The following is a 25,096-nucleotide window of genomic DNA, read 5'->3' as shown; positions in this document are numbered from 1 at the left end:
GGAGGGGAGGAGAGAAGTAAAAAGTCAGTGAGTGTGATGGTGGAATAGAAGGCTGAGTAGTGCTGGAGTGGAAGCACGGAAGGAGATAGATGGGTAAAGGACAGTGACTAATGAAGGTTTACACCGGGGAGGGGGGCTAGGAATGTAGGATATACATTGCATGGAGATTTCCCACGTGTGCAATTCATAAAAGCTGTGTTGGCAGGAAGGATCCAGATGGCACAAGCTGTGAAGCAGTCATTGAGGTGAAGAATGTTGTGTTGATCAGCATGCTCATCAACTGGGTGGTCCAGCTGTCTCCTGGCCACAGTTTGTTGGTGGTCATTTGTACAGGGAGGCATCTTGTTGACTATGACAGTCAACCCACATAGAACACAGCATGGTGGTTGAGCTTAGCTTCTAGATCACATGACTGCTTTCACAGGAAACCCTCCCTTCATGCGATCGGTAATGCTTGTGACCAGACTGGAATACGTGGTGGTGGGAGGATGTAAGAGACATTTCTTGGATCTAAGTCTGTTACAGGGATATGAGCCAAGAGGCAAGGGATTGGGAGCAGAAGTGTAGTAGGAATGGACAGGAATGTTGTATATGTTTGATGAGCAGTAGAGTACCACTGTGGAAGGGGTGGGAAGATTAGTGGGTAAAATATTCCTGATTTCAGGGCATGACTAGAGTTAGTCCAAACCCTGGCAGAGAATGTGATTCAGATGCTCCAGTCTTTGGGGGTACTGAGTCATGAGAGGAATTCTCCTATGTGGCCAGCTGCTGGGACTTTGGGAGGTGATGGGTGCTTGGAGAGGTAAAGTTCCAGAGATCTGTTTCTGTACGAGATTGAGAGTGTAATTTGAGTTTGTGAAGGCCTCGGTGAGACCCTTGGTATATTTGGAGAGGGACTGCTGATCACTATAGATGTGACGGCTAAATGTGGCTAGGCTGTATGGAAGGAACTTCTTTGTATGGAATGGGTGGCAGTGGTTGAGGTAGATCTGTTGCTTTTAGGTAGTAGGTTCAATATGGACAGAGATACTGACGTAGCCATCTTTGGGTTGAAGGTCATCATCGAAGAAGGTGACTTATTGTGTTGAGGAGGACCAGATGAAACAAATGGGGGAGAGGGTTTGAGATTTGGGAGCAATGTGGATAGGGTGTCCTGAGCCTCGATGCAGATCACGAAGATGTAATCAGTGAACTTGAATCAGGTGTGGGGTTTGGGATTCAGGGTGGTCAGGAAGGATCCATCTGGATGCCCATGAATAGGTTGGTATAGGATGATGTCATGTGGGTGTCCATTGCTATACCAAATATTTATTTGTAGATGATGCCTTCAGAGGTGAAGTAATTGTGGGCGACGATACAGTTTGCCATAGTGACCAGGAAGGAGGTTGTCGCTTTGGAATCCATCTGGTATTGGGAAATGTAGTGTTCAGCAATGCCAAGACCAAGGACCTTAGGAATGTTAGTGTAAAGGGAGATGGAATCAATAGTGACAAGCAGGGTGTCTTGTGGTAAAGGAACAGGAGTGGTAAAGGAACAGAAACTGTGGAGAGCTGGTGGAGGAAATGGTTAGTGTCTGTGTATATAGGAGGATAGGTCATGGGTAATTAGCAGAGGGTATTGGTCAACGAGAGATTCTCTCAGTGGAACCACAGACACTGGTCACTATGGGGCGTCTTGGGGTTGGGGGAGGGGGGTCTATGGGCTTTAGGAAGCAGGCAGAAAGTAGGAGTACAGGGAGTGGTAGGGGTGTGTGTGTGTGTGTGTGTGTGTGTGAGAGAGAGAGAGAGAGAGAGAGAGAGAGAGAGAGAGAGACTGACTTTGGAATGATGTTCTGGGATGGGCCTAAGAATTTGAGGAGAGGCGGGAGATCCTGCTGAATTTCTGGAATTGGGTCACTGTGGCAGGATTTGTGGATGGACAAATCTGACAGCTAGCAGAGTCTTTCTGCCATGTAATCGGTGGGGTTCAAACCCACTGTGTTGGAACCTATGTCAGCAAGTAGGATTATAAGGTTGCAATCAGTTTTTAGATGGAGGATTGTGGTTCTGTCTGTGGTTATAAGGTTAGCTTTTGTGTTGAGGAATTTGGAGAATGATGGTGAGACAAGGCCTGAGGTTACGAAATTCTGGCAGGTTAGCAGTTGGTGATTTGGGCAGTGGGGGTGGATCATGGTTGGATAGAGGCATGAACTGAGTCAGGCAGGATTCAACATTGATTTTGGGTTGAGTCTGACTGGTAGGATTGGTGACAAAAAAGTGTTTCCACTGCAACTATTGCATAAGAAAACTGCTACATACATATACCCAATGACGTATGCTAAATAAAACAGAAAACTTCGTGCATTATTTCATTTGCTTCAATATTGTAGATGATATGATGTCTTACATAGGTATTCTGATTATTCTGCCAGTAGCACCAACTGATATTTTTCTACCGCTTTGCCCTACTTGATTTTTAAGCATGTAAGTTACTCCCAAAATTATCATTGCATGTGTTTGTTTTATGAGTGTGGTTTGTGCTATGCAGAAAGTTTTTGACTTAAAATTAATAGTCTTGTTTGTTTTTAAGAAAAGCTTAGTTCCTGAATACTGCTAGTTTTCAGAGAAATTTGCTTGTTTGATGTGTTGGAGCAAAAATGCCTTGTTAATTGCTTTACCAAATTCACTTAGTACGCCATGCAAGTTGTCTTACAGTACCAGGTTAGCGAGACATTTTTAATTTTGTTACATACATTTTTTATGTTACTTTTGGCATCTGCTTTCGTTTTTTCATTTAATTTTTGTGCCTTGTTTTAAGTCCTGTTATTGTATAGTGTAATATATGAAAATCACACAATTGATAGCTTCCACCTATTGGTAATATGATTTCTTTCATTTGGTGAAAAAGAGGTGAAATTAATAAACTGTACATACTAAGCTGATACATAATCACATGCCATTGTGAAAGGGGCTTTGTTTCAGAAAAGATTCAGTTTTCTTTAATAAATTCACTACCATTATATTCCATAATAGAGATCTTTACTGATTAATTCTATTATTGTTTGTGGAAACGTAGTAATGTTTCTTCAATATTAATTTTTGATGTCATGTTTATTTCCAGTTAGTAATAAAACATTAACTGTGAGATCTACAGAATCCATTGAGAGCTTATTGCTCCACTTCGTCGTGTTGAGTAAATTAATCACTCTACAATTTTGGGACTTAACACAAGACTTGCTGATGCTTGTGACTTGAAACTTGTGCTTGATGTTTTTGTTTGCCATTAGGCTGTACCTGCAGCAGCATGCTCACCATCACCCTCCTCATCATATCCCACCTCACCTTGCATATTCATCCTACAATCCTGTATCTCGGCAAGATAGTGAGTTGCAGTCTCTGAGTTCGGATGCTCGCACAGAAAGTGACAACATGTCTCTCACGGACAGTTCTGTGTAAGTTTTGCACATATTTACAAAAAGATATTTTGTGTGTGCGTGTGCGTGTGTGTGTGTGTGTGTGTGTGTGTGTGTGTGTGTGTGTACTCGTAAGTGTACACGCCTATTACTGTTTCATTAATTTTTCTACTTAATATGTGTATCAATAAAAAAATCTACTCATCAGTCGCATGACAGGAGATCACGCCTATAAAAGGTATAAGCTTTCGGAGCTCTGAAAGCTTGCAAACTGTAATACTTTTTATATGTGTTCTCCTGCTGCTGCTGCTTTGTAAGTAGATTTTTAATCAGTCCAATTACATTGTATTTTCTACTTAACATTGTTTGTTATGTAATCTTTTTATAATTACTTATTTTTGTAGTGATGGTTTTGAAGCATTGTGTCAGTTTTTCTCAGTGTCTTTGTTACTGATTTATTAATATAATTTGGACTCACATGAACCTTATTACATCCGCAAAGTGTGGCACAACAAAGATGTGGGTGATAACCGTAATACATCTTTGTGAGGATTAAGGATAGATCAGGGTAGCTTCCATTGTCCAATCCATACACCAATAAAATAACCGTCATGATGGATAAATTGATGGGGAATGAATATGTATGGACTGATCACCAACGTTCACTTCAGATGGTGCGCCAAGTCAGTGACACTGCTAATTGACACTATTTACCTAGCTTGCACTGCATCAGAGTGCTGACAGATCATTCTGATAATAAGACAAGAGACTTAGAATCATTCAGTTCGGGTCTTATATTTCTATGAGCATAGTTTTGCCAAAGTTTGGCACTGTTCTGATGTTTTGCTGAACTCTTCAGGCCTTGATGAACTAACTTATTCTGAGTCAGTGTATCAGAGGACCTACATCCATGTGTGAGTTCTGGGCTGTTGATGTTTTGGGCCAGATGAAAGTAAATGGAGAGTTGTCAACTGCGGGAACTCGAATAATAGAAGTAGGCTATATGGTACTTCCAACTACATTCATGCCAGCACCTTGACAGCAGAAGTTTAACAAAATTTACCACTTTTTATTCTACATTAATAAATTGGAGGACTATATGATCCAGGAACAGGTTAGTGGAGCTAGCTAAATAATGCCAGAGGACTATAACAACATCAGAAATGTGGCCTTTGCTGTGGCTGGGTGGCGCCCGTGGGGAGGGCCCTTGGTCGGAGTAGGTGGCATCAGGGCGGATGACCTGCAATGAAGCGTGGTACATCATCTCTCGCTGGCGGCCAGCCGTCAGCAGTCTCTAAGCGTTCCAAAGCTCACTTTAAGGCTAATGTGTATGACCCCAAATCGTTCCCCTCCCTGGCCACACCATGGGAGGAACGAAAATCTGTGAATGAGAGCGAAAGATACTCGCCCCGGTATCTCGTCTGTACCAGAGCTGACGGGGACTCGTTTGTGTCTGTGAAGCCTCAGTTCTTTGTCGAACATTTAGAGGACAAGTTCGGGGAGGTGGAGGGCTTGTCCAAGATGCGGTCTGGATCGGTGTTGATAAAAACGGCATCCTCTGCCCAGTCACGAGCCTTGCTGGCTTGTACGAAGTTGGGGGATGTGTCTGTTACTATCACCCCACATAACAGCTTAAATATGGTCCAGGGAATTATTTTTCACCGCGATCTCCTTTTACAGTCCGATGACGAGCTGCGCGCCAACTTGGAGCGCCAAGGTGTCCATTTCGTCCGGCGCGTCCACCGGGGTCCGAGGGATCGTCAAGTTGCCACCGGTGCCTTCATCTTGGCCTTCAAGGGTGACACGTTACCTGAGAAGGTCAAGGTGATGGTGTACCGTTGTGATGTCAAGCCGTATATCCCTCCCCCGATGCGGTGCTTCAAGTGTTGGAAGTTCGGCCACATGTCTTCACGCTGTGCTTCTGACCTCGTCTGTCGCGATTGCGGTCGACCTTCCCATCCTGATCATCCCTGTGCGCCGCCTCCAATCTGTGTGAACTGTGGTGCGCACCATCCGCCTTGCTCGCCAGACTGTCCGATTCTGCAGAAGGAGCGGAAGATCATGGAAATCAAGACTCTCGACCGCCTGACGTACACTGAGGCGAAGCGGAAATATGATCGGCTTCATCCAGTGCGCATGACAGCTTCTTATGCCGCAACCGTCACTCCTTCTACAATTCCATCCACTCCAGTCAGCTCTCAGAGTCGAAGTCCCACACCTGCCTCCTTGATGGTGGGGGGCACTAAACCTCCTGTTGCTCCTGCTCCATCTACTTCAGGAGCAACACCCCCCCCCCCCCCCCCAACCATTGGGGACATCAGTTCCCCCTTCCCAGCCGGAGAAGCGTAAGACTTCTTCGGCTACTCTCGTAAGGAAGGGGTCCCTTGGGGACCTCCCTTCGCACGTTCCGACCGGTTCCAAAGCCGACAGCCACAAGTGGCTCAAACAACCGCCAGTCCCTGGTCGTCGGGACACACGGTCATCGTCTGTCCCTGAGACTGACCCAGTGACGCCCTCCCAGCCTGAACCACCCAAGGCGCAGTGCGAGAAGCAGAAGAAGAAGAAACTCCCCAAGGCTACCGACATTGCGGTGGCACCCATTCCACCGCTTCCTACAAGCTCTGCGTCTGAGGATGAGGTGGAGATTCTGGCGTCCACTGAGGACATGGATCTCGCCAGTCCCTCGGATGCAATAGATAGCTGTTGTCCAGGTGGTGACTCAGTAGCAGCAGGGGCCCCGGAGGCGTAATCTGCCTCCCCAATCCCTTCACGCCTTTCCCATCCATGGCTAATACCATCCTCCAGTGGAACTGCAGCGGTTTCTTCCACCATCTAGCTGAGCTCCGCCAACTTATCAGCCGTCATCCTTTCCTTTGCATTGCTCTGCAGGAAACTTGGTTTCCAGCAATGCGAACCCCTGCCCTCCGTGGCTATCGGGGTTATTTTAAGAACCGGGCAGCTTATGAAAGGGTGTCTGGTGGCGTCTGCATATATGTCCTTAACTCTCTTCACAACGAGTTTGTACCTCTACAAACAGCTTTAGAGGCTGTCGCTGTTCGGGTGTGGACGCCACAGGCTATTACCGTCTGCAGTATTTACCTTCCACCTGATGGTGCTGTCGCGCAGCATGTCCTGGCTGCTCTGATAGCCCAACTGCCGCCACCTTTTTTGCTGCTGGGCGATTTCAATGCCCACAACCCTCTATGGGGTGGGACTGTCTCCGATGACCGCAGTCGGGCCGTGGAGCATGTGTTGGCTCAGCTCGACCTTAGCCTCTTGAACACCGGTGCTCCCACGCATTTCAGTGTGGCCCATGGCTCGTTCTCGGCCATCGATCTCTCTATTTGCAGCCCTGGACTTGTCCCATCCCTCCACTGGAGAGTGCATCCTGACCTGTGTGGTAGTGACCATTTTCCCATCTATTTGTCACTGCCCCAGTGTCATTCTTCTGGGCGCTTGCCCCGCTGGGCTCTCCACAGGGCTGACTGGCCAGCTTTTACTTCCGCTGCAACCATTGAGTCTCCCCCACAGGGTGACATTGACGAGGTGGTGCGTGTTTTAACCACGTCCATCATTTCAGCGGCCGAGGCTGCCATCCCCCGTTCTTCTGGCCACCCTCGGAGGAGGGCTGTACCCTGGTGGTCGCCGGAGGTTGCTGAGGCTATTCGCGACTGTCGGCGGGCTCTCCAGCGTCATAGGCGGCACCCGTCTCTAGAGACCCTCATCACCTTTAAGAGGCTCCGTGCCTTCGCCCGTCGTCTTATTGCACGGCGTAAGCAGGAGTGCTGGGAGAGGTATGTATCATCCTTGGGCTCCCATGTCTCCCCCTCGCTCGTGTGGTCCCGGATCCGGCGGATTTACGGATACCAGACCCCTATGGGTGTCCCTGGGCTCTCCTTGGACGGCGCTGTCTGCACGGACGCTGCCGCCATTGCTGAAAGGCTTGCCGCGCACTTTGCTCAGAGCTCTGCGACTGCATCCTATCCCCCCGCCTTTCGCTCTCTAAAGGAGCGAGCCGAGCGGACGCCGTTCTCATTCCACACGCGTCGTTCTGAAACATACAATGCTCCTTTCAGCGAGAGGGAATTCCTCGCTGCCCTCGCCGATTGCCCTGATACAGCACCAGGCCCAGACTGCATCCACGCGCAGATGCTGAAGCATCTCTCCAGGGACTGCCAGAGACACATTCTCGCGATATTTAATCGGATTTGGAGCGAAGGCGTGTTCCCGTCGCAATGGCGAGAGGGTGTTGTTGTCCCCATCTTGAAGCTCGGTGCGGACCCACTGGCGGTGGACAGCTATCGTCCCATTACCCTCACCAACGTTTTGTGCAAATTGCTCGAACGTATGGTGGGGCGGCATTTGTGTTGGGTCCTTGAGTCGCGCGGTCTCCTCGCTCCATCCCAGGGTGGCTTCCGTCGGGGCCGGTCTGCCACGGACAATTTGGTGCGGCTGGAATCTGCAGTCCGTACGGCCTTTGCCCGACGTCAGCATCTCGTTGCTGTATTTTTCGATCTGCGGAAGGCGTATGACACCACATGGCGGCATCACATCCTCGCCACGTTGCATGAGTGGGGTCTTCGTGGTCGGCTCCCGGCTTTTCTTCAAACCTTTTTATTGCGCCGCTCTTTCTGGGTGTAAGTCGGTGCCACCTCTAGTTCATCTTATATACAGGAAAATGGGGTCCCGCAGGGCTCAGTGTTGAGCGTCTCCTTATTTCTAGTGGCCATTAATGGTCTGGTTGCAGCAGTGGGGTCGTCGGTGTCTCCTTCTTTGTATGCCGACGACTTCTGCATCTCATTTAGCTCCACGACTACGGGAGTCGCCGACCGCAGGCTGCAAGTCGCCGTTCGCAAGGCAGCATCATGGGTTCTGACTCATGGTTTTCAGTTCTCTGCAGCCAAGACTCGAGTTATGCACTTCTGCAGGCGTCGGACAGTCCACCCTCATCCTGAACTTTACCTCGACGGCCACCTGCTTGAAGTGGTGAACACTTGCCGCTTCTTGGGACTCGTGTTTGATGCCCGGCTCACATGGGTTCCTCATGTTACTCAGCTGAAGCAAAAATGCTGGCGGCACCTCAACGCCCTCCGCTGCCTTAGCCACACGTCTTGGGGTGCAGATCGCTGCACGCTGCTGCGATTGTACAGAGCCCTTGTGCAGTTCCGGCTTGATTATGGGTGCCTGGCCTATGGGTCTGCATCACCCTCAGTGTTGAAGTTGTTAGACCCCATACACCACTGTGGGGTTCGGCTTGCAACTGGTGCTTTTCGTACCAGCCCCGTAGATAGTCTACTGGTGGAGGCCGGGGTTCCTCCGCTGCGAATTCGCCGCCATCGTCTGCTCGCCGACTATGCTGTCCACGTGCATTGCTCGCCAGGCCATCCCAACCGTCACCTGCTTTTCCCTGCCATGGTCCTCCATCTGCCCGAACGGCGACCTAGGTCTGGGCTTTCCGTAGCTGTCCGTGTCCAGTCCCTGCTGTCAGAACTGGGGTCATTCCCTCTTCTGCCTCCCTTCCGGGTCCGTACACCTACGCCTCCCTGGTGTTTGTCCCGGCCGTCCGTCCATCTGGATTTGGCACAGGGACCTAAGGACTCGGTTCCGCCCGTGGCCCTCCGTCGCCGTTTTCTTGCGCTCCTCGAATCATTTCCGGGCTGTGAGCCTGTCTACACTGATGGTTCCCTGGTTGATGGTCGCACTGCCTACGCTTTTGCTCACGCTGCCCATATTGAGCAACACTCCTTGCCGGCTGGCTGCAGTATTTTTACTGCAGAGCTGGTGGCCATCTTGCGCGCTCTTGAGCATATGCGTTTCTGCTCAGGTAGGTCCATCGTCATCTGCAGTGACTCCCTGAGCAGCCTTCAGGCCATCTACCGCTGCTATCCCTCTTCTCCTCTGGTGTCCTCTATTCAGGAGTCTGTTTCCGCCATTGCCCGTTCTGGACGTTCGGTGGTCTTGGTTTGGACGCCAGGTCATGTTGGCATCCCGGGGAACAAACGTGTTGACAGGCTGGCCAAAGGGGCGCTCGACGCCCCAGCTTTGGAGATCGGCCTCACGGCTCCCGATCAGCAGCTGGTGTTGCGCCGTAAGGTGCTTGGGATGTGGTCTGCTGAGTGGCGAGGCTTGACAATGCCTAATAAACTGCGGGCTGTCAAGGAGACGACCGATGTGTGGCGCTCCTCCCTGCGGTCTTCTCGCAGGGACTCTGTTATCCTGTGTCGGCTCCGCATCAGCCATACATACCTGACGCACGGCCATCTTTTGCGTCAGGAGGATCCCCCCCTGTGTCGGTGTGGGTCCCGGCTGACGGTCGCCCACATTTTATTGGAGTGTCCCCAACTGCGCACCCTTCGGCAGTCTTTTAATCTCCCGGGCACTTTGCCTTCGATTTTATGCGACGATGCCTCCATGGCTGACAATGTTTTACATTTTATCCGTGCTAGTCCTTTTTATGGATCCATTTAGGGGGGTCCTGCACTTTTCCGTTTCTGTGTCTTTTGTCCTCGCGTCTCTCCATATTTGTTGCTGTTTTGGTGTCTCATCGGATGGTTGACTCTTTCCCTTTTTTGTTGTCGTGGTCAGTCAACCAGTCTCCGGCCATCTTCTTTTCTTCTATTTCTTTCTGTCTGGTGTTCGTCTGTACTCTTCTTTTCTGTAGTGTTTGTTGCCTAATTTGTGTTCTTTAGCACCTGGGGGGAGGGGGGGGGCAGTCTCCTTCCCCTTGGGGTTTTATCTGCTCTGCGACTTTGTCTCGCTTGTTTTTGGAATGGGGGACTGATGACCTTAGCTGTTTAGTCCCCCTTAAACATCCCAACAACCACCATCACCACCTTTGAAGGCATCACCTACAAACAAATCCGTGGTACAACAATGGGCGCCCACATGGCCCCATCTTATGCCAACCTGTTCGTGGGCCATCTAGAGGAATCCTTCCTAACCACCTAGAATCCCAAATCCAACACCTGGTTCAGATTTATTGACAACATCTTCGTAATCTGGACTGATGGTGAGGATACTCTATCTGCATTCCTCCAGAAAGTCATCACCTTCTTCTCATTCACTTCACCTTCTCCTCCTCAGCCTGACAAGCCACATTCCTCGATGTTGACCTCCCCCTCAAGGCAGACTACATCAACACCTCTGTCCGTATCAAACTTACAAACCATCAGCAGTACCTCCACTTCGACAGGTGCCACCCGCTCCATACCAAGAAGTCATGTCCATACAACCTAGCCACCTGTGGCTGTTACATCTGTTGTGAAGAGCAGTCTCCCTCCAAATAAACTGAGGTTCTCAGTGAGGCATTCATAGGCCAAAATTACCCTCCAAATCGTGTACAGAATAAGTCAGTGTGCCTTGTCTCTCCAGTCACCAACCATTTGCCCCATTCCCACAGTCTGACCACAGAGAAGCACACCCTTGTGACTGAGTTCAACTCAGGACTGCTGAATCACTTTTTCTGCCAGGGTTTCAACTATCTCTTGTAGTGCCCTGAAATGAGGAATATCGTACCCACTATCCTTCCCACCCCTCCCACAGTGACATTCCACTGCCCACCGAACTTGTGCAATATCCTTGTCCATCCCTACTCCACCATTAAGTACTCCAGTCTAGTCTCCTGTCCTATCAAAGGCAGGCCTACCTGTGAAAGCAATCATGATATCTACAGGCTAAATTGCAACCACTGTGCTGTTTACTGTGTGAAAATGACAACCAACAAGCTTTCTGTCCACATGGATGGCCACCAACAAACTGTGGCCAAGAGACAGCTGGAGGATCCAGTTGCTGAAAATGGTGCTCAGCACAACATGCTTCTCTTTAATGTCTGCTTCACAGTCTGCACCATCTGAATTCTTCGTACCAACATCAGTTTTGTGAACTGCACAGCTTGCAGTATATCCTATGTTCCTATCACCCTCCTGGTCTCTCAACCTTGGCTGATTCCTGTCCTTCATCCACCCATTCAATTTCCTGCTCCCACTCCAGCACTATACTGCCTTGTACTCCACCAACACACCCACTAGTCTTTTTTCCCATCTTCTACTTCTCTCCTTTTCCACTCCACTGCAAGAAATGAGGCTTTTTTCCCTTCAGCAACTGCTGTTTCTGCAAAGACAAGCCTCATACAAATGATGATGCTGATTTCTTTTTTAATGAAAATTAGTACAAAAACTAAAGAATGATTTTTAAATGAGAAAGTTAAGGTATAGCAAAAATGATGAGATCATACATTAGTATATTTTGTGACAACCATAACTTGTTTGTTATCTCTTTCTCCCAGAAGGAAACTGATAGATTATGGACTTGGTAGAGACCAAGTAGAATTAAAAGTAAAGTTGATGTTGTTTTATCAAAAAGAATTTGTATGGAATGTTGCAGTACTAAATCACTTTAATTCTTCAACTGATCATAGACTAGTAATACAGGAGTAATATCAGTTGAAGAGCTTAAAGACATATTGTATATGAATACAGGAAAAGTGCTAGAATCTGATGCATTTTGGTGGAATTTCAGAGTCGTCTGCACAATAATTATGAAATAGTTCTACTTCACAAGAAAAATAGCAGACAAGTCATAAAAAAACTATGGACTTAACAGCCTCATCTGTGCAATATTCACTATATTATGAGTGACTGCAAAAAATATTTTGTTTTTATTAGGTAAAGAAACAAATTGGCTTCAGATGTGGTCATAGCAAAATGGAATATTTCCAACTTGTGAACTAGGTTATGGAGTGGTACATTGAGAATGAATTAACACTTTTCCTGGGTTAATAGATTTTGGGAAATCTTCTGACTCAGTTTTAATAAATTTCACAGGAGAACTTCTGTGAAGCTTGGAAGGTAGGAGACAAGATACTGGCGGAAGTAAAATTGTGAGGACGGGTTGTGAGTTGTGCTTGGGTAGCTCACTTGGTAGAGCAATTGCCTGCGAAAGACAAAGGTCCCAAGTTCGAGTTTCAGTCTGGCACAGTTTTAATTGGCCAGGATGTTCCAAATCCGCGCACACTCCACTGCAGAGTGAAAATTTCATTCTGGAATTTTAAAATAATCTCTCTTAATAGTCATTGAGAAGCGAGAAATACACTGAATAGCCAAAGTAACTGGTACATCTGCCTAATACCATGTAGGGCCTCCACGAGCACGCAAAAGTGCCACAACATGATGTGGCCTGGACTAGACTAATGTCTGAAGTTGTGTTGTAGGGAATTGACACCATGAATCCTGCAGGGCTGTCCATAAATCCGTAAGAGTACAAGGGGGTGGAGATCTCTTCTGTGCAGCACAGTGCAAGGCACCCCATCAATAATGTTCATGTTTGGGGAGTTTTGGTGGCCAGCGAAAGTGTTTAAACTTGGAAGAGTGTACCTGAGGCCACTCTGTAGCTATGCTGGACATGTGGGGTGTCACATTGTCCTGCTGGAATGGCCCAGGTCTGTCGGAATGCACAATGGACATGAATGGATGCAGGTGATCAGACAGGAAATTAGAACAAATAAGGAGAAATATATATTAATGAAACTTACACTACCCGTCTTCTTGTCATTAATGTTGATGTATCGTTTGCCTCTATTAGAGACAAACTTTAACTTTGCAAGTTTAAAAGTAACCTCAAAAATCAGTTGTAATAAGGCTAAAAATAATGTATAATCAGTGTGTCAAAGAGATAATTGTGCAAATTAACAAAGAAGTTATACAATCAGACGTTATATTAAGGACAATTAAAAACAATGTTTATTTGTTCATCAAAATAAGTTAAGTGAAAACTAAAAATGGCCTGGAGAGTTTTTGGTAATAATTGAAACTTTACTTCAGCATCATTACATGAAATTTTGATGTGAAAATTGTTCAGAAACTGAGGATTACTCAGTGTATAATGGGAAGAGTAGGAGTAACTACAAGAATATGCCTAATTCAGTTGATGAGCAGGAAAAACTTACAAATAAACAAATGATTCAGAGAAAAGACTGCCCTATATGCTGTATATTTTTCTTTCTTTTACTGGTGCCTCTTCCCGCAGTATTGCAGGGTCGGCATGGTTAAGACCGGATTTGGCAAGGTTAGTTTTAAGGGGTGGCCGGATCCCTTTCCTGCCACTGCCCCGTACCCCCTGGGACGGAATCAGTGTACACCAGCTGTCCGTATCTAGTGTAATCCATGGAATAGTGCAAACATGTTCAGATGTCTGTGAGTCGTGTAACTGAGGCAGAATGTGGGGATCAGCCCAGTATTCACCTAATGGGATGTGGAAAACCGCCTAAAAACTACATCCAGCCTGGACGAGCACAACAGCTGACATCAGTAATCCACTGGGCGGATTCGATCCGGGGCCGGCGCGCCTACCCGAGTCCCGGAAACAGCGCATTAGCACTCTTGGCTAACCTGGCGGGTCAGCCTGGTTGCTGTATATAAATACACCGTAATGGATTGGAAGTGATTGATATATATCATTAGACTGATTGATTGTTGATAGTGAAAGGTTTTCTTTGCTGAATCTGTGGAGGTAAGAGAAAATGATGTACAGCAGAGCATGGATTATCTGAACTAATTTGGGGAGGGAGGGACATGGATCTTCGGGAAACTTGTTTATGAGGATAAATTGACCTGTATACTTCTACGTACAATTAAAAACTACATATATTTCTAAAAATGTGCATCCCTTTTGATATTATGAAGGCAAGTAAAGCAGGAATGTATGTGGTACAGCCTAGTAAACAAAAGATATTTAATACATGTGACATTTGCTTGTAAAGTGGGTCTTTATGGAGTTAATGGTTAGAAATGTTTAATTTTAGACTGTTTAAGCAAACTTACCAGCTTACGAGCAGCTAAGACACACTTTTTTCAGAGAGATATCTGATACTCGTCACTTTCATCTTGGGCTTCAAACCATCACAAAGCAGTATCCAAACATGTAAATGCTTCAGAAGCACCTGATATATTTTCATCTTCATTTTCTGGGCCAGTGGTTGATGAGATGCTGGCGGCATCAGCTTTGCCAGTGATAAGGGTTACAGTTTCGCTATCCAGGTTGATTTGATGTCCTGGAACTGCTCCAACAACACTCATCTGTTCTTGAATGCCTTCTTCATTACATTGTTTTGGCATATCAAGCATTTTGTACGTATCATTCTGTCCATCATTTTCAATTAGATGTTCAGAACTTTCTGCCATACCCAAATTTTATGCTAGACTTTTTTCAAATTCTATTCCTTTACACCAAGAACAAATGTAAATAAAAAATCTGCATATAGGACACACCTTTCAAATCAATATTTTAATGATTTTTGAACAGACTTTTTTCACCCTCCTCTTCTCCTTCCAACAATAGCTTACATAACTTTTCTGTAAAACCGTTCGAATCTCAGTAATGCTTTGGTCAGTGGGCTGTAATGAGGAGATTCCTTTAGGTGGAAGAAATGTCACTTTTGTGAATTTGTCCTTTTCGTTTAAGATGTCATATGATGGATTAGTTGGTGTGTTTTCAAGGAACAGTAATGCTTTCTACCTTTTGCCATTCTTAAACTGACGACCTTTAACAGAGGGTACAAAAACTTTCATAAACCATTCCTCGAAAATCATACCATCCATCCAGGTGCTCTGTTGTGAGTTGTCAACAATGGGCACTGCAAACATATTAATATGGTTGAAATGACGTGATTTTTTTTTTTACTTTCATCAATGTCAAACATTGCTTTTCAGTGCCTATAATATTAGCACAGTCTAAAGTAGTAATACGATCCTTGTTTATTGTAGGACCTGGTGCTGCATGAGGTGAAGCAACAATTTGTCTTGGCAGTGCTTTCCAATTGAGCCCACTAACTTTTTTGAGAGCATATTTTTCTTCCCCCAAGCCATCCGTTACTTCGATTTTGAAAGAATCAGCTGCTCATGAATGCCATGTCTGCCTGTGCTTGCTTTAAAATTCAATGGCCCTTCATGATTTTCATTAAATTGATTTGCCTTTTTGTGTAGAATAGAACCAGAAGCAGGTTCTCCTTCTGATCTTTTTGTGTAAACCACTTGTAAACAGTATCCTCTAAGTCCGTGTTCATGGCGAGCTTTACTTAGTTTTACTTGTTGATCTACCCGTAGCATCAAGCTTAGATATAAAACTTGTGATGCTCATAATTTGTTCCTAATCCACATATGTTGTCTTACAAACTTTGTAGTCTAGTCATTAGATAATTTTGTTGCAGGCTCACCTTCTTAAACGTTTACTAATCTCATATTGATCTCTCATAGAACAGACAACACATTTACATTTAGGCATTTTATATCATAATTTTACTTAACGCAGCAAGGTTGACACAAGTTCGTTAAGCAATTGTTGGGTTGCTGATGTTTAGATAATTGACACACTAATTTAATGGGAGGTATGTAAATTTGAGAGAGGAGCTTCCATAAAACACTAGAAAGAATTGTGCTTATTCTCTCTCTCTCTCTCTCTCTCTCTCTCTCTCTCTCTCTCTCTCTCTCTCGTCAGGTACGCTAAGTCTTATTTTTAAAGTTGTGGCAAGGTACGTTTTATAAAAGGCTGATCTTTGAAGTTAAAGAGAATGTTCTTTCTGTCCTTTGTAAGTTGTAGAGTTTGGAAGCTGCTTGTATGAATTTGTGTGTTTAAAATATGGCATTATCTGAAGAAACAAACCTCAGTCTTCCACTTTGCTGATTCGTTACGTTCCAACTGTCAGGTCAATTTTGAGATTTCCTATTATTTTCTAGCCAAATGTCTTTGTACTACTGGTGATCAGTTCCATTTTATGGAATTCTGTTTCCCAAAGGCCTAGTTTGAGTTGAACATAATTGTGTTCACCCTTGTGACTTCTGTGTAGTAGGTTACTATTGTTTTCAATTTACATAAGTATTTTAAATGGTTTGAGGTTTCTAGTCTAAAATTTGCAACATCGTATCTATTTAGGATGTGCGTGTGGAATTGTAATCTGTACAAGGATAATTAAATATTTTCTAATCAGCTTTTAAATTCTGAATCAGAAATGAATCTGTGTGTGTTTGACAAATGTTGGAAATTGCTGTTTTCTATTATTTTAGTATTCTGTTCCACTTTACCTTAAAAGTATTAAAATAAAACCAGAATTTTTTGTGATTCTTGATTCAGGGAGAAATCCCGTCCATTAGTTGATCAAATAGTCCAAGGGTGTACTTTTGGAGGGCACAATAATTTGGTGATGAGACTGACATCAGCACTCTTGATAACAACAACATGTCTGACCTCATGCACCTTATGAACTAGCATTATATCATGGACTGTTCAGACTTTTGTTTTTTGGCACGCGAGGCAAAATCTGTAACATATTACATGTTTTTCAAATACAAAGTCGGATGGATTTTACCAGAGGTTGCAGAAAACTGCAATTACTCTCTTGATTTTTGTTTCTAGTTGTAATACTTTTCTTTTTCTCCTCCAGTTTTTGCTTAATAGTTATGCTATTTGCTACACAAATATTTTATTTATGTTTGCTCTAGTGATGGAATGTCAGTTGGTCGTGCTCGTTCATCCAAGAAGCAATATATTCGCCACTGCAAGCAGATCAAGGAGAGTGCTAGCATTAATCGGGACCCTTACATGCATTACACAGTTATACCTCGAACACAGCGAATCTTGAAGGAGCAGGTGTGTAAAAACTGTTGTTCTACAACTATTATATGCTGCTGAAAATGTGACTAATCAGTTTGAATTCAACTGCTCTTATAACAAATTCATTCATTTTTGAAGGTTTATCCAATGAATCCAGATGATTTCGCTGCCATATTGATTGAGAAACTCGAGGCTGTGAAGCGGGAACAGGATGCCCAAGAAAAACTTGACAGAAAACTACAAGAAGTAAGTGTTTAACTGTGTGACAGTAGGTATACTTAATTCTGAGTCGTAGAAATACTGTAAATAGAAACACACAAGATGCAAAGCCACATAGTAGTCTAAATTAGAGCAGAACCTTTCATAAACTGTAGTTCACAGTATATAACCGATATTTATGTAATACTAGCAAACACAGCAATGCTTCACAATTGCTACATATATACAGGGTTATTACAAATGATTGAAGCGATTTCACAGCTCTACAATAACTTTATTATTTGAGATATTTTCACAATGCTTTGCACACACATACAAAAACTCAGTTTTTTTAGGCATTCGCAAATGTTCGATATGTGCCCCTTTAGTGATTCGGCAGACATCAAGCCGATAATCAAGTTCCTCCCACACTCGGCGCAGCATGTCCCCATCAATGAGTTCAAAAGCATCGTTGATGCGAGCTCGCAGTTCTGGCACGTTTCTTGGTAGAGGAGGTTTAAACACTGAATCTTTCACATAACCCCACAGAAAGAAATCGCATGGGGTTAAGTCGGGAGAGCGTGGAGGCCATGACATGAATTGCTGATCATGATCTCCACCACTACCGATCCATCGGTTTTCCAATCTCCTGTTTAAGAAATGCCGAACATCATGATGGAAGCGCGGTGGAGCACCATCCTGTTGAAAGATGAAGTCGGCGCTGTCGGTCTCCAGTTGTGGCATGAGCCAATTTTCCAGCATGTCCAGATACACGTGTCCTGTAACGTTTTTTTCCCAGAAGAAAAAGGGGCCGTAAACTTTAAACCGTGAGATTGCACAAAACACGTTAACTTTTGGTGAATTGCGAATTTGCTGCACGAATGCGTGAGGATTCTCTACCGCCCAGATTCACACATTGTGTCTGTTCACTTCACCATCACTGAAAAAAAGTTTCGCACTGAACGCATCCTCTTCCATGAGCTGTTGCAACCGTGCCGAAAATTCAAAGCGTTTGACTTTGTCATCGGGTGTCAGGGCTTGTAGCAACTGTAAACGGTAAGGCTTCTGCTTTAGCCTTTTCCGTAAGATTTTCCAAACCGTCGGCTGTGGTACGTTTAGCTCCCTGCTTGCTTTATTCGTCGACTTCTGCGGGCTACGCGTGAAACTTGCCCGCACGCGTTCAACCGTTTCTTCGCTCACTGCAGGCCAACCCATTGATTTCCCCTTACAGAGGCATCCAGAAGCTTTAAACTGCGCATACCATCGCCGAATGGAGTTAGCAGTTGGTGGATCTTTGTCGAACTTCATCCTGAAGTGTCGTTGCACTGTTATGACTGACTGATGTGAGTGCATTTCAAGTACGACATATGCTTTCTCGGCTCCTGTCGCCGTTTTCTCACTGCGCTCTTGAGCGCTCTGGCGGCAGAAACCTCAAGTGCGGCTTCAGCCGAACAAAACTTTGAGTTTTTCTACCTATCTGTAGTGTGTCGTGACCATATGTCAATGAACGGAGCTACAGTGAATTTATGAAATCGCTTCAATCATTTGTAATAGCCCTGTATCAAAATTGGATTTACGTTGTGTTATGCTAACACTATTCTGGGACATGTCAGGTGTTGTAGCAGTTCATTAAGATTATGCTAGCACTATTCTGGGACATGGCAGATGTTGTAGCAGTTCATTTCACCCCAAGAGGCAAATCTGTGAACATAAAACTATTGTGATGTGTTGTGAACTAAACTGAAACTTGCTATCAGATCCAAGTGTTGTGGAAAACTGTCATCTTGCAGCAAGATAATGCTCAGCAACATTCCGCCAAATGAATGGCCAAAACAATGAAGGAGTTGGGACTCAAATTGCTGGAACACTCTTCATGCAGTCCAGACATGGCTCCAAGCAATTTCCATATCTCTGGACCATTGAAGAGAGTGCTGAGGGGAAGAAGGTTTGCAACCGATGCAGAATTCATTGATGCAGTGCAAAATTGGTTACAAATGCAATTAAAAATCTTTTCTCCAACGGATTAAAAAAAGCTATTGAGATGTTGGAGAAGGTGCATTGAAGAGCAGGAAGGTTATGCAGAGAATTAATTAATGTATGTTTCAGTTTTCTATCATTAGAATAAATATTCCTTTTCTCAAAAGCCCGTAAGTTTTTGATCTCTCCCAATAGTATTATAGATTTCCCTTTGAAATATTGTAGAACGTAATTAAGTTACTGAGTGTGTAAGTGTACAGATATCTATCCTGTCCTAAAAGATCAAATCCACCTTTACACATATTTGCTCCAGTGAGTTAGTGTAACTGATGGGTAAGCTCTGTTGTAAAACAAGGTTATGGCCCGCCATTCAGTTTGGCATCAGAGGGGTGCGAGTGTATGCATTGTGCATGATCGGGTATAAAGGTTATTAGTTTGTAGAACAGGTTAATTGGATGAAAGGCAGGGATTGACTCTTAAATTAAAGCCAACTGTAAAGAACCTACCAGCAATGGATAACTCAATTCAAAAGGTGTTAAGTCAATGAAGGCAATTGCAGACAAGTACAATTAGGCTCATAGAATAATCTTGCTTGCATTTAAAGTATAATAAATTGAGTGCTGTGAAACCAGTGTGAACTTCATAACCTCGTCTTCTTAACGATAGTGTTTTGGTGGGAGCGTGATTAGAAATATCGGAATTGTAGATACGGCACATGGTGGCAGGTACACAATTAACAAATTCTTCTAACTGGCACATTTACCTTGGTTGTAAGTTCACCCTCAGTGCTGTTGTAATCATTAGGTTCAATTGCCTACTGAAATTCCGACAGCCAAAAAACACATGAGTTTACTCGACAAAAAATAGGCCCCGCAAGCATGGTTGGCTCTGGCATTGGCATGCTCGCTCTCTCTTCCTAGCCTCTCCAAATAAGATGAAAGCACCTTGTTGTTATACCAGTTTTCTCCAGGACGTAGGGTATAAATAATTCTCTCACACCCTGTTGACATTTTGTTGTATTGCTGGTGGTATTTGACTGGTGACATAAAAAATGAGGATTCAGGTTGTTGCCATCCTGCCCGAAGCTAATGAATGATCCTTAATCCCGAACTTAATAATTCGTACAAGGCTTCACATGAAAAAAATTTGGAAAATATTTTTGGAATTTCATAGTTCTGACTAAGGTGTACCGCTATATGTTTGGTATTGGAAATATTTGCCATACAAACCAGCCTTCTAGATTAGGATTTGAAAGCAGATCAGTTAACTGACAAGTGATGACTTTGTCTGGCATCATATGTAGATAATATTTTTGTGAGAGTACATGTTGCAAAGTGAAGTAAATCATTATAATTTCTTATTTGTTACTCCTGCTTCTATAATTATTATCTATATTATCTTGAGAGAAGAGTTTTATGATATCACTAAGTGTGAAATAAGTATATTAATGTTTTATCATAATTTGTTATTCTCATTTACTTGATGATAGTAGTAGTTTGTTATTTTATAATGTTGTTTAATTTCTGGCAACATTCTGGTCTGATAAACTATTACAAGCCTCAATTATGAGAAGAAAAGTTGCTACTCACCATATAGCGGAGATGATGAGTCACAGATAGGGACAACAAAAAGACTCTCACATTTAAAGCTTTTGACCATTAAGGCCTTCGTCAACATTACACACACACACACACACACACACACACACACACACACACAAAATTACAGTCATGTGCGTGAGTTGTGCGCGCGTGCGCGTGTGCATGTGTGTTTTAATGTTGACGAAGGCCTTAATGGCTGAAAGCCTTAACTGTGAGAGTCTTTTTGTTGTGCCTATCTGCGACTCAGCATCTCCGCTATATGGCAAGGAGCAACTTTCCTTCTCATAATTGTTACATTCCAACTTGGATTTTCCATTGTTTGGTATTACAAGCCTCAGGATTACATGCTTAAGGACAACTATTGGCATGGTTATTGCCTGTTCATAAAAGACACAGGTTGTTGATTTTATAACGTATTGTCATGATCCATATCATAACAAATTGTTTTACACATTGAGTAGTAGACAGGCACAACGAGAAGATTTCTACACACTAAGTTCTCAGCCAATGTCTTCTTTAGACAAGAAAGGAAAAAACACAAACATTCGCACAAGCAGGTACCCCCCCGCCCCCCCCCTCCACCCCCCCCCCCTCCCCCACTTACACACACACACACACACACACACACACACACACACCTTCTGTTTTCAGTCACTTTAGTCAGAGTGCAACTGTTGTGTTGAACAATAGCAGCAGCTGACAGTGGAGTAGGGAAGGGGGAGGGATAGCAGAATACGTACAGTGGAAGAGAAGAGTGCTGCCTGGTGGAGTGTGCAGGGACTTGTGTAGAAGGAGGCATGACGAGGTTACCAGGGCAGCCTCATGAGGGGGGAGGGGGGGAAGAGGAGCAAGAGAGTAAAAGGTGGATGGGGGCATTATTGGCAGAAAGCGTGCGCAATGAGGATGGGAGGAGGTTATAGAACAGAGGGGGCAGGAATGGTCAAGTGGAGGTTGTGAGGGCACTAGGTTATTGTAGGCCAAGGCCAGGGTAATTTCAGGAACACAGTGTGTGTTGTAAGGATGACTCCCATCTCCACAGTTCAGAAAAGCTAGTGGTGGAGTGGAGGATCCAGGTGGTCCAGATTGTGAAGAGCCATTAAAATCAAGTATGTCTCTATGCACATTAAACCCACCAGCCACCAATAGTACTTGCATTTTGACAACTACCATCCCTTCCATGCCAAAAATTCCTTTGCCCAGTGTGCTGAAGGTTTTCCAAAGACATTCACAGACAGACACTGTCCCCCAGACCTAGTCCACAAATGGATTTCTTGCACCATATCCCCACAGACCCCCAATCCTCCCACAACCCCCAAGAACAAGCTACAAAGGTGTCAGTATTAAGAGTTTATCGTATCATTCCATGGTTGCAGTGAGTACCGAGGTCTGCTGAAACCCAGATTTGTGTGGATTTGTGTCCGTCTCATCATGTTTTTCAGAAGCTTGCTGGTTTCATCATCAAAAATTTGTTTCCCACAATAACATAGCTGCTGCTTTTTTCTTCACCCCATATCTACAAGGAGTTGGCATGGTGATTATTGGATTTGGCATTGTTAATGTTAGAGGGTAGCCAGATGCCCGTGCGTCCTGTCATCACCCTTTTCTCCTGCAGGGTGGAATTTATGTACCCCAACTGTCTGTGTTTAGCCTCATCCCTGTGAAAGTGTGTGAAGGTTTTCTAAGTATTTGTCAGTCATGTAAACCAAGGTGAAATGTACTAGGCATGTTGACAAAGCTGTTGTAATTAAAATTCCAAAGAAAGCAGGTGCTGACAGGTGTGAATATTAGTGAACTGTAAGTGTATTAAGTCATGGTTGCAAAATACACTCCTGGAAATTGAAATAAGAACACCGTGAATTCATTGTCCCAGGAAGGGGAAACTTTATTGACACATTCCTGGGGTCAGATACATCACATGATCACACTGACAGAACCACAGGCACATAGACACAGGCAACAGAGCATGCACAATGTCAGCACTAGTACAGTGTATATCCACCTTTCGCAGCAATGCAGGCTGCTATTCTCCCATGGAGACGATCGTAGAGATGCTGGATGTAGTCCTGTGGAACGGCTTGCCATGCCATTTCCACCTGGCGCCTCAGTTGGACCAGCGTTCGTGCTGGACGTGCAGACCGCGTGAGACGACGCTTCATCCAGTCCCAAACATGCTCAATGGGGGACAGATCCGGAGATCTTGCTGGCCAGGGTAGTTGACTTACACCTTCTAGAGCACGTTGGGTGGCACGGGATACATGCGGACGTGCATTGTCCTGTTGGAACAGCAAGTTCCCTTGCCGGTCTAGGAATGGTAGAACGATGGGTTCGATGACGGTTTGGATGTACCGTGCACTATTCAGTGTCCCCTCGACAATCACCAGTGGTGTACGGCCAGTGTAGGAGATCGCTCCCCACACCATGATGCCGGGTGTTGGCCCTGTGTGCCTCGGTCGTATGCAGTCCTGATTGTGGCGCTCACCTGCACGGCGCCAAACACGCATACGACCATCATTGGCACCAAGGCAGAAGCGACTCTCATCGCTGAAGACGACACGTCTCCATTCGTCCCTCCATTCACACCTGTCGCGACACCACTGGAGGCGGGCTGCACGATGTTGGGGCGTGAGCGGAAGACGGCCTAACGGTGTGCGGGACCGTAGCCCAGCTTCATGGAGACGGTTGCGAATGGTCCTCGCCGATACCCCAGGAGCAACAGCGTCCCTAATTTGCTGGGAAGTGGCGGTGCGGTCCCCTACGGCACTGCGTAGGATCCTACGGTCTTGGCGTGCATCCGTGCGTCGCTGCGGTCCGGTCCCAGGTCGACGGGCACGTGCACCTTCCGCCGACCACTGGCGACAACATCGATGTACTGTGGAGACCTCACGCCCCACGTGTTGAGCAATTCGGCGGTACGTCCACCCGGCCTCCCGCATGCCCACTATACGCCCTCGCTCAAAGTCCGTCAACTACACATACGGTTCACGTCCACGCTGTCGCGGCATGCTACCAGTGTTAAAGACTGCGATGGAGCTCCGTATGCCACGGCAAACTGGCTGACACTGACGGCGGCGGTGCACAAATGCTGCGCAGCTAGCGCCATTCGACGGCCAACACCGCGGTTCCTGGTGTGTCCGCTGTGCCGTGCGTGTGATCATTGCTTGTACAGCCCTCTCGCAGTGTCCGGAGCAAGTATGGTGGGTCTGACACACCGGTGTCAATGTGTTCTTTTTTCCATTTCCAGGAGTGTACTAACTCAAATTCTTTACAGATGAATGGATTAACTGTTAGAAACCGGATCAACTTGGATTTCAGGGAATTGTAGGTGCACACAAGGCAATATTGACCCTACAACTTACCTTAGAGTGCTGGTTTAGGAAAGGCAAACCTACTTTATAGTATTTGTAGACTTAGAGAAAGCTTTTGACAGTGTTAGCTGGAATACTCTCTTTGAAATTCTGATGGTAGCAGGGGTAAAATACAGGGAGTGAAAAGCTTGTACAGGAACCAGGTGGCAGTTATGAGTGAGTGTCAAGGGACATGAAATGGAAACAGTGATTGAAAAAAGACTGAGACAGGGTTGTAGCATACCCCCAGTGTTATTCAATCTGTATACTGAGCAAGCAGTAAAGGAAACCAAAGAAAGATTTGGAATAGGAATTAAAGTGTAGGGAGAAGAAATAAAAGCTTTGGGGTTTGCTGATGACATTTTAATTCTGTCAGAGGTAGCAAGGGACTTGGAAGAGCAGTTGAACAGATTGGAAAATGTCTTAGAAGGTGTATATAAAATGAACTCCAACGGAAGCAGACAATGATAATGGAATGTGTTGAACTAAATCAGGTGATAGTGAGGGTATTAGATTAGGAAATAAGATACTTGAAGTAGTATATGAACTTTGATATTTGTGTACTAAAATAACTGATGATGGCTGAAGTAGAGTGTGTTTAAAATGTAGACTGGTAATGTCAAAGAAGGTGCTTCATAGAAGAGAAATTTCTGAACATTGAATATAGATTTAAGTGTTAGGAAGCCTTTCTGAAATTATTTGTGTGGAGTGTAGACATGTATGGAAGTGAGATGTGGACAATAAACAGTTTAGATAAGAAGAGACTAGAAGCTTTTAAAATTTAGTGCTACAGAAGAACACTGAAGATTAGATAAATAGATCATGTAACTAATGAGGAGGTATTGAACAGAATTGGCAGAAAATACATTTTGGCACAGCCTGACTAGAAGAAGGGATTGGTTGATAGGACACAGTCTGAAACATCAAGGGATCACTAATTTAGTATTGGAGGGAGTGAGAGGGAGGGGAGGATAAAAATCATA

The 25,096-nt window shown here is 44.9% G+C and overlaps 1 protein-coding gene across 3 annotated transcripts in view; it reads left to right on the top strand.

Moving 5' to 3' along the window:
* The window catches only part of LOC126457991 (axin), a 288,275-nt gene that overhangs the window by 122,060 nt on the left and 141,119 nt on the right, over nucleotides 1-25,096 (top strand). For 2 of the 3 annotated variants that reach the window (XM_050094758.1, XM_050094757.1), the window contains exons 6-8: nucleotides 3,266-3,430; nucleotides 16,882-17,029; nucleotides 17,132-17,239. In XM_050094758.1, the coding sequence (XP_049950715.1) occupies nucleotides 3,266-3,430; nucleotides 16,882-17,029; nucleotides 17,132-17,239 (421 nt within the window). The remainder of the gene's footprint in view (nucleotides 1-3,265; nucleotides 3,431-16,881; nucleotides 17,030-17,131; nucleotides 17,240-25,096) is intronic. The other variant, XM_050094759.1, reaches the window with a different exon arrangement.

The sequence above is a fragment of the Schistocerca serialis genome, chromosome 2 (assembly GCF_023864345.2).
Source record: "Schistocerca serialis cubense isolate TAMUIC-IGC-003099 chromosome 2, iqSchSeri2.2, whole genome shotgun sequence".
NCBI classification, from domain to species: Eukaryota; Metazoa; Arthropoda; class Insecta; order Orthoptera; family Acrididae; genus Schistocerca; species Schistocerca serialis.
The sequence above is the reverse complement of the archived record's forward strand: the minus strand, read 5'-3'. Positions and strand labels throughout refer to the sequence as shown.